Consider the following 10964-nt stretch of genomic DNA (forward strand, 5'->3'; position numbering starts at 1 on the left):
GCACAAATGGATGGATAGATCCATAATCGGATATAACATTAAAATTGTGTTTTCCACATAACTGAGCACAGGGATGTCCATTGATAAGTGATCCAAGTGCCATGTCTCATTCCCTAATCCAGAAATTCTTGGTACTCATAGACTCTGGTTAGAAGTGCTATAACCACATTGCTCAGAAGCTAGATCTCAAATACCAAAAACATTGCTACCCAAAGGCCATCTTGGAGGCTTACCTATTCCAAGTCAATAATTCACAGAAATTGGAGCTCAGTGCTAGTAGCGATGGGAATTGCATAAAAGAAGGTATAAGTTGGCCCAGTAATTCACTCAATTCTTAATATTTCCAAGGAGGGAGTGAGTGGCTTTTTTTTCATACCTGTTTTAAGATATAGATGGGCTCTATATCCACACATCTCTGTCCGAGAAGTATCCATTTGATCCTGTCTCTCTTCCTTTAAAAGTAGAATTGTCTCTATATTTCTGTGTGTGTGTTGATAGAAGCAATGTTAACGAAAAATTATGTGAGGTTCAAAGAGGTCCCAGGGAGGATAAATCAGAGAACTGACATTGAAGACATATCTTGTTTCTACAGCTTTAATTTTATGGTGAAAACGTAGAAAACAAGAAACTGACTTATCTAGCAAATTTACATTGAACTGAATCTTCTTATTCTATGCTTCCACATCAGCTAAAAAATAAGAATTGAACTTGAAGAGTAGATTTTGAAAAAAATCCTTGAATGATCACAGCACCATTTATGAATTAAGCTACCACTTGAACACTGATGGTGCGTGCTCAGTTGTGCCCAGCTCTTTGCAACTTCATGGATTGTAGCCCACCGGGCTCCTCAGTCCATGGAATTTTCCAGACAAGAATACTAGGGTGGGTTGTCATTTCCTAGTCCAGGGATCAAACACACTTCTCTTACATCTCCTGAATTGGCAGGTGGACTCTTTATTACTTTGCCACCAGGGAAGCCCACTGAATACTGATGGTTTCTGGATCTGTGTCCCAGCTAGGATTGCTCTCTTGAATATCAAATTCCTATGTCTATTCCCTACTTACTTTTACAGACTTAAACTTTGAACTTCAGTTTTCTCATCTTTAAACAGGAATACCAAATCCTCATCATAGGATTATTTTGATAATAAGTTAGAGCATATGAAGCGCATGGACCATCAGTTCAATTCAGTTGCTCAGTCATGTCCGACTCTTTGGGACCCCATGAATCGCAGCACGCCAGGCCTCCCTGTCCATCACAAACTCCTGGAGTTCACTTAGGCTCACGTCCATTGAGTCAGTGATGCCATCCAGCCATCTCATCCTCTGTCGTCCCCTTCCCCTTCTGCCCCCAATCCCTCCCAGCATCAAAGTCTTTTCCAATGAGTCAACTCTTCGCATGAGGTGGCCAAAGTACTGGAGCTTCAGCTTCAGCATCATTCCCTCCAAAGAAATCCCAGGGCTGATCTCCTTCAGAATGGACTGGTTGGATCTCTTTGCAGTCCAAGGGACTCTCAAGAGTCTTCTCCAACACCACAGTTCACAAGCATCAATTCTTTGGCCCTCAGCCTTCTTCACAGTCCAACTCTCATATCCATACATGACCACAGGAAAAACCATAGCCTTGACTAGACAGACCTTTGTTGGTAAAGTAATGTCTCTGCATGGACCATGGTAAGTGTTTAATACATATTGATTTACCAAGAATTTTTCTAAACAATTCCTACAAACCTCTCTTTGAATTCTCCATTCTTAAGTAATTTCAAAGTGAGAGTTTAACTCTCTGCTTTTGTAAAGTAAATTATTATGATCAGAAACTTAATTTACCTCTTCTGGCTTCTCTGTATCTTGGTGTTATGCATATAGTGTGTGTGTGTGTGTGTCTGTGTGTGTCTGTGTGTGCTAAGTCGCTTCAGTTGTGTCTGACTCTTTGTGATCCTATGGACTATAGGCCACCAGGCTCCTCTGTCCATGGGATTCTCCAGGCAAGGATACTGGAGTGAGTTGCCATGCCCTCCTCCAGGGGATCTTCCTGACCCAGGGATCAAACCTGCATCTCTTATGTCTCCCACATTGGCAGGGGGGTTTTTCATTGCTAACGCCACCTATGCATATGGTGCATGTGTGCATGCTAAGCTGCTTCAGTTGTTTCGAACTCTTTGCCACCCTATGGACTATATTCAGAAAACAACAAATGTTTTCTTTTTTTCCATGCTGTGTGGAATGTGGAAACTTAGTTACTTGACCAGAGATCGAACTACTCCTCCAGCAGTGGAAGCATGGAATCTTAATCACTCACTCTCTTGTGTTTAACTCTTTGCAACCCCACGGACTGTAGCCCAGAAGGCTCCTCTGTCCACAGGATTCTCCAGGCAAGAATACTGGAGTGGGTTGCCATGCCCTCCTCCAGGGGATCTTCCCAACCCAGGGATCAAACTGGGGTCTCCTGCACTGCAGGTGGATTCTTTTACCATCTGAGCCACCAGGAAGTCTCTAATAAACTTATTTTTAAAGGAAGCATCACAAACAGAATGTATCAATTGCAGGACACACTTTAAAAGATTTTGGCTTCCCATAAGAGCTAAGTATGTGATAGGGAAATTTCAGTCTATGTACATGGAACTCCAAGGATCTATAGAGATGCCTCAAATTTCCACAGAGTGCAGAAGAAACAAATTTTCTCTCTCTTTCTCTCACACACAAATGAAAACACACCCTTACTGGCTTTATTATCATTTTTGTTTGTTTTATATATTGAAATTCCAGGGAAATTTTATTTGCATAAAAAATTCCAGGACATATTCAATATCTATTAAAAAAAAAAAATCCACTGGTAAGAAAAAAAGAAAAATTTGGAAATGACTACAAGAACATTTACATCATAACTCATTACAAGCCTGTCATGTCTTTTCTGGAATAAATGTAACATGTGATGATTTGGACTTAATTCTAGACAGATTCCAGGGATACCTTGGTTTACTAATAATTTTTCAGGTTAAAATTTATAGCCCAGAAATCTTTTTCTACACTCTTTGTTGCTACTCCACCTCTATGTCTTGATGCTCTAGGACAGATTTTTGTGAAATGACAACACGGGCCAGCCGACTGTGGACAATTTCACTACACTTAAATCTATCTTAGGTCCCTGAGAGGGTGTTGTTTGACTGTAGCTATGGTAAAGAAGGACTTCATATTCAGTAATAGTATATATTTACATTTTCTACCTAAGACTATGGGAAATTCATATTTTTTTCACCTTGGATTATTATTTTACAAATCATATTATACTGGAAACAAAGCAATAATACAATTTTATATTTCCATCACTAAATTATGAGTAAGAAATTGTTAAACATAATGAATAAATCATTACATAGCCTTATAAATCTAAAAAGTTTTATTTAACCAACACAACCATATCAAAATCAGTCTGGAAGAAAATCAGTTTCTTGCTTATTAGTGGAAAATAACAATATACGTTTGGACAACGTATCCAACAGAAAGTCATGGAGTTCGATGCAAACGTCATCCATTTCAATATCCCTTGGCTTACGCTCTCTCATAAACTCTGGTGGCAGTGACACCATTCATGACACATTCCTAGGCACAAAAGCAAAATATTGGTAAAATCCTCAGGACTAAACAACTTATGTTTTATTTATTTATTGTCTCCTTCAATGTTGAGCAGGAAAAAATGTTCATCAAAAGATATTCCCTCTTGGCTCTTCTTATATACCTGATATTGTAATAAACTAGGGAGACACAAAGATCAAGAAGATACAAGACTTGGCCTCAAGGAATCTTACCATCTATGTGGTGAGTGAAAAACATAATTAGAAATGCACAATACAATGCGGTTCACATTGAGAGGGATAAGAAAATACTGCTGGGGGCACAGTATACCTAGACGGAGCTTAGAAGGATAATTGTCAGAGTGAAACCATAATCCCAATAGACTAACTTTTCATTCTACAAGGGCGATTGTCTATTTCTCTAGGTAGGATAACGATTATGGGATGACCTAGCACTAAAATCTAGAATTAAGTAGTGAGAAGATACTCACCAGCACCATCTTATCATCCACGAGTTTTCTCTTTATGGTGGTTGATTTTCCATCCCAGTTTTGTACTTGTACCAGAGCACCTTCATCTAAGTTTACGATGCTCTGTGGGGATAATTAAAAGTGATTACAATGATGGAGGGAAAAAAAATAGAGTGCTTTTATTTGCTTATTTTGAGGTACTTAGCAATTCTAAATTACAAGAAAATGTTGCAAAAGAAAACAATGAATGCCAAAAACAACATACAAAATTACATGTATATTATGATCAGAATATTATACAAACATGCATTTGAAAAAAAAATACTGTGAAAGAATATAGATAATAAATTTATGTGGAATAGCATCATAGGGGTTTTTTTTTTCCTTTCCCCCCACTCTTTTAAAAGTTCTCTAACATTGTTATGTTACTTCAATTTACTTCAAATAATATATATATATATATAAATACACACATATATATGGTATGACAAGTAAATTATTATGTTAAACATTTTTAAAGTAATAAGGACAATTTTATTAAATGGGAGAAAATTCACCAGCTAAATATCAAAGGTAACATGGTTCAGATCTAGCAATCTGAGATTTTTGGCTTATAATGGAATGGCTTTCCTCCTCCTACAAAATGGTTTGCTATAGGCAGCAGTCATTTATAAATCAGGTTTTTACTCTGCTCCAGTTCTTTATTTCTCACCTTGACTTTCCTGTCATCTGGAGTGACTTCATCAAATTCCTGGCCCAATTTGAAGGAAATCTCAGTATTTTTAAAGGTGCTTTCTGATTTAATGGTGACCACACCCCCATTCAAAGTGATGATCAAAGTGGGTTTGGCCATGCCAGCCACTTTCCTGGTAGCAAAGCCCACGCCTATAGTTGGGAAAAGAAAAATGTCAAGTACACAATTTTTCTCTCATATATTTATCTAAGAAAGAGCAGGTGTGTGTGTGTGTATTTAGACAGACGCATGTGTGCCCATATACCTATCTACAGTCCAGTGTGTATATTAAAGGAGAAATACTCCAGTGAGTTTATTATTAAAGTCTTTATTTAAACATCTCCTGAAAATAAGTAAAATCAGCTAATACTTAAAGAACACCCAAGGCACAATTAGATATTAAGTCTGTTCTTTAAATTTCCCCCTCTGGGTTTCAGATGAGACTCTTCAGGAGACCCATTGTTAATTTTCTATAAGCATATGTAAAAGGTTAAATTTTCTGGGACATACATATCGTAAAAATCACTGCACTCCCAAAATAACTGGCCATCTTAACCATGAGAGCAGCCAGCTTCATTTGACTCAGTTCATGAAATACTTGGGAATCTCAACCATTGCTTCTTGAATAACAAAAATGATCTAATCCATAGTCAAAGGTAGAACTTTTAATAGGATTCAGGGGACCAATAGAGAGTCACTCAGTTAAAATTTAATTTGGGTGTACAAAAACCACATTTAATGGGATTCGCTGCCACACCTAGTTTTCTTGGCTTTTCATAATTACTCTGAAATGAAGATCTTGATTACTTTTTCTGAAAGGCAAAACTTTTCTTGCATTCATACCATTTTAGAATGGTGATGGTATTCCCAATAAATTATAGAAAAATTTAAAGAGGGCTTAGGCATCAAATGAAAATTTCAAAGTTTAAGAAATCGTTATTTTAGTAAGTTCAGAAATTAATACTTTGCTTCCCAATCACTTAAGTGGCAAACTCCTCTTTTTTAAAAAAAGAAAAAATATGAATGTGTTTTGGGGGATGTTACAGCTTTGGGTTGAATTATTTACAACTTAACATAGAAAACAGTACCTTACCATCACTGCATATTTTATAGAGATTTATGACAGTCATAGGTGTGTTGGACTTTTTAAATGCACATGTACAAATCTACTTCTTTGACTATGTATAGATACCAAAATTTAAGAATAGTGGGGAGGCGATATATCATACAAAACAAGCAATGCTAAGGCTCTGATTTAGCTCCCTGTCTGAAAGTGGTGACAGGTGGGAAGATAATATGCTGCTTCATCAAGTCTTGTCTCTGTTACAAAATGTAACCTCAAATTCATGGAGTGAGTCAGCACAGTGAGTGCATGAGACATCAGGTGTGGTCCAGATTCTCCAAGCTTAGGAACATCACACTCTCCTCTTGCTTGATTCTGTTTTCATTTGACTGATGAAAATGATACCTGCTGACTGAAGGTAATCAAATAGAGCAGCTAATTTCAGAATGTATCTTATTGTCTTTCATTATCATCAATACTTAATCATTTTAAAAGACTGTGGTGCCTGCATGTGTGCTAAGTCTCTTCAGTCATGTCTGACTCTTTGCAACCCTATGAACCATAGTGCACCAGGCTCCTCTGTTCATGGGATTCTCCAGGCAAGAATACTGAAGTAGGTTGCCATGCCCTCCTCTAGGGGAATCTTCCTGACCCAGGGATCGAACCCTCTGTCTCTTAAATCTCCTGAATTGGCAGGTGGGTTCTTTACCACTAGCACCACATAGGAAGCCCAAACGCAATGGTATAAGAATTTAAATAAAATACTAAAAGTGTAAAATGCTTCTAAAAATAAATAGGTAAATAGACTCAAGTCCTGTAATATCAATATCAGTGCATACTGATTAGTTTATTGAGTTACAACTAGTCAGAAGTTTGGAAAACTAGTTCTCACTCATATTGATGTTCCTGATTTCCTTCTTGTCTATAAACATGGAAAACAGTAGTTATAAACAAGCAAGAAATAACTATAAGATTTAGAAGAAGGTTAAGTCTTGAGATTTAGGGATTAAATTATAACCTCTAATAAAGATATTGTGGAAAAAAATCCCTCCTTAATTTGCAACCCATGGATACATCTTCATCATGCATGGGTATGGCTGCCTGACTGAATTCCCACCTCTCTGCTCCTTTGCTTTACCTTTGTAATTATCTGGGGAACATACAGGCAGTCTTAGCAGAATCCAAAAACTGGAAAGCCTCTATTCTCAATAATTCTGTGTCATGCCTTGTAATATTAAGTCAAACAAATATCTAAGACTTTTAAGGAAACATTTTCAGAAATTAGATTTTTTTCTTCCATAATACAACCACACATTTTAACAGATTGACTTTAAAATAATAAAATAATTGGTTAACATACATTACTCAAAAAATTATGTTAAGATGATAAATACAGTGCTTTCAGTTTCAAATGGAAATTATCACATGCTAGGGAATAAATATAGGCTTATTTCCAAGTTATTGCTTATTTTATATGCAAAAGGAATGAATGAAAAAGAGGCAGAAAGCCAAGTAAACCAAAGATACTCAAGTTTAGCAATCAAATAAAATCTTGTCATTTCTATACAATGCCACTTATACTCTTTTTCATATCAGTTCACCTTTAGGAAGTATTAGTTGTGACTTCCATCTAGAATGTTTCTGGAAACAAATGATTCTCACTTGTTATTTTTATCACCTCTGTATAGAAAGCAGCATTTCATGTCAGACCAATGCTTCCAGAGTGAAAAAGAACCATAGGCCTCTCTTTCCTAGAGAAAAAGTTATAAGCCCAGCCATTCAACAATGCATTTCCTTACCCACTTCTTTCATGTAATCATCAAAGTTTTCACTGGAGACAAGTTTCCAGGTACCTACAAATGCATCACACATTTTGTGAGCTTTCTAGAATTCTTCAAGGTGAGAAAGAAGTGCAGCTTTCAGCAAGATGCTATTACCCTCTGAGTCCAGATATCTTCCTTTTAAAGGTGCCCAGATCATGTGATCTTGGGCATAACCAATTGGGAATGATATCCGATCATTTCCTTCATTGCCAGCCTCTGCAGTTTTCCCTCTGAGTCATGTTTTTAATAGAAATTTCTCAACTTTGGCTCTCCTTGGCAAATGGTCACTGGACTCAGAGTACAACTTATTTTTAACCTTTAACAGAATATTTCAACAATCTTGTTTTGACAGCTTAAAATTCAGTGCATTGAATTTCCTATTTTTTTTTCATATATATTTATTCCAGTGTAGAGTGGACCCAGTGTAATTATCTTGGGATAAATTCTGACTCCCTTTCCTAGAGTTCCTATTAAAATTGTAATTATGTGGTTCGTTTGAATTGAGGAACGTAAGAATTACCTTGGATATTCTTAAGTAATTGCAAAGGCTATTGGGGGCAGTACTGTCTCAGGAATTACCTGGAAATTAAAACAAAATAAGTAATGGCATTTTAAAGTATCCCAGCTTCCTCATTTCAAATGTTTTATATGAATGAAAAAGAAAAAGTAAGTTTAATTCTCCACCAGGAATCTAGACAGCAGTTTTAACTGACAAATGATCATTTAACCTCATTCTTTCCATTCCCTAAATAAGAGCATAGTGTGGATTTCCACAGACTTCCTAAAAAAAAGGCACCGATCCAAAATATACTCCCCTTACTGAGAAAATTCGTCCTGTTCCTGACCTATATTATAAGCTCTAAATTTATCCAGATCTAAATGGTGCTGCTTTACTTAAATGCAATCTGGAGTGGGGTAGTCACAAGCTTCTGAGGTCTAATTCCCTTCTTTTACATAGCAAATACGTCATGAGAATGCTTTTCTAAAGTAACCATGTTTATCGGTCCCCCCACACCCCCACCAGAATGATGGAAGACGGTCATATGGGCAACAAACTCCCGTGAACACACCCAGATTTTAGGAAAGAAAAAAAAAATTAAAACATCATGGGGTGTGTTCCGTATCACTGCACTGCGTATAACACTGAACTGTATCTGCTGAGCATATCATTGATTTGTAGGAATCCTAAGGGCTTCCCAGAAATGGTTGAGTAAGAGGATTCCGTAAAGGACAGATTTTCTGTAGGCATGAAATTTGCTAAGAAAAACGGGTAAAGTTGTGTTACAATAGTAACTTTTAATGGTTGCATATGTTAACGGCACAGTGATAATGATCATTCAGTCTGAACTGTTGCATAGACATATAGACTGTGGGTGATGTACCATTCAGGGTAGGCTTACTATTATGAATTCATCGAACAAGAAAATAAAAATGATCAAGTTTCATACAGGGATAACTTCATGTTCTAAACTAATAAATGGCTTTTGTTTTTAGTTTGTTTTGCTTTTATGATAATTTTTTAGAGAAGTTTCAGGTTTATAACAAAATTGAGAGGAAAGTACAGAGATTTCTCATGTACTCCCTGTTCCCCCATATGGATAGCCTCCCCCATTATCAATATCATTCACCAGAATGGTAATTTTTACTAAGAATGAACCTATATTGGTATATTATAATCACTCAAAGTCCATATATTACCTTAGGGTTCACTTTTGGTATTATATGTTCCATGTGTTTGGACAAAGTATTAATATAATGACATGTTGTTGTTGTTTTGATTTAGGTCATACCTGAATGGTCTAGTGGTTTTCCCTGCTTTCTTCAATTTAAGTCTGAATTTGGCAATAAGGAACTCATGATCTGAGCCACAGTCAGCTCCCAGTCTTGTTTTTGCTGACTGTATAGAGCTTCTCCATTTTTGGCTGCAAAGAATATAATCAATCTAACTTCGGTGTTGACCATCTGGTGATGTCCATGTGTAGAGTCACCTCTTGTGTTGTTGGAAGAGGGTGTTTGCTATGACCAGTGCATTCTCTTGGCAAAACTCTATTAGCCTTTGCCCTGCTTCATTCCGTATTCCAAGGCCAAATTTGCCTGTTACTCCAGGTGTTTCTTGACTTCCTACTTTTGCATTCCAGTCCCCTATAATGAAAAGGACATCTTTTTTGAGTGTTAGTTCTAAAAGGTCTTGTAGGTCTTCCTAGAACCGTTCAACTTCAGCTTCTTCAGCGTTATTGGTTGGTGCATAGACTTGGATTACTGTGATATTGAATGGTTTGCCTTGGAAACGAACAGAGATCATTCTGTCGTTTTTGAGATTGCATCCAAGTACTGCATTTCGGACTCTTTTGTTGACCGTGATGGCTACTCCATTTCTTCTGAGGGATTCCTGCCCGCAGTAGTAGATATAATGGTCACCTGAGTTAAATTCATGCATTCCAGTCCATTTGAGTTCGCTGATTCCTAGAATGTCGACGTTCACTCTTGCCATCTCCTGTTGGACCACTTCCAATTTGCCTGTATTCATGGGCCTGAATTCCAGGTTCCTATGCAATACTGCTCTTTATAGCATCGGACCTTGCTTCTATCACGTCACACCCACAACTGGGTATTGTTTTTGCTTTGGCTCCATCCCTTCATTCTTTCTGGAGTTATTTCTCCACTGATCTCCAGTAGAATATTGGGCACCTACTGACCTGGGTAGTTCCTCTTTCAGTATCCTATCATTTTGCCTTTTCATACTGTTCATGGGGTTCTCAAGGCAAGAATACTGAAGTGGTTTGCCATTCTCTTCTCCAGTGGACCACATTCTGTCAGACCTCTCCACCATGACCTGTTACTATGTCATATCTGACTCTTTGCAGCCCCATGGACCATAGGCTGCCAGGCTCCTCTGTCCATGTCATAGTCCAGGGAAGAATACTGGAGTGGGTTGCCATTTTTCCTCCAGGGGATCTTCCTGACCCAGGGATTGAACCTGTGTCTCCTGCATTGGCAAGGGAATTCTTTGCAACTGAGCCACCATGGAAGCCCGTAATGACATATATTCATCCTCATAACATCATACAGAGTATTTCACTGCCCTAAAAACCCTCTGTGCTTTGCCTATTCATCTCCCTTCCATGCTCCCACCACTGTCCCACAACCCTGCCAACCACTGTCATTTTTACTGTCTCCATAGCTCTGGCTTTTCCTCAATGTCGTGTAATGGGAATAATATAATATGTGCCTTGTCAGATTGGCTTCTTTCGCTTAGTAATGTGCACTTAAGTTTCCTCCATATTTTTTCATGGCTTAATAGCT

At 37.6% G+C, this 10964-nt stretch overlaps 1 protein-coding gene across 1 annotated transcript; it reads right to left on the reverse strand.

Annotated features, from left to right (window-relative positions):
* Positions 1 to 3379: 3379 nt before the first annotated feature.
* Positions 3380 to 7872, reverse strand: LOC133260584 (fatty acid-binding protein, adipocyte). The gene is made up of 4 exons (XM_061439075.1): positions 7638 to 7872; positions 4755 to 4927; positions 4064 to 4165; positions 3380 to 3600 (listed from the first exon to the last, which is right to left on the reverse strand). Exons 1-4 carry the CDS (start codon positions 7708 to 7710, stop codon positions 3550 to 3552), a joined length of 399 nt encoding a protein of 132 aa, XP_061295059.1. The 5' UTR covers positions 7711 to 7872; the 3' UTR covers positions 3380 to 3549.
* Positions 7873 to 10964: the final 3092 nt, after the last annotated feature.

The sequence above is a fragment of the Bos javanicus genome, chromosome 14, assembly GCF_032452875.1.
Source record: "Bos javanicus breed banteng chromosome 14, ARS-OSU_banteng_1.0, whole genome shotgun sequence".
Lineage (NCBI taxonomy): Eukaryota > Metazoa > Chordata > Mammalia > Artiodactyla > Bovidae > Bos > Bos javanicus.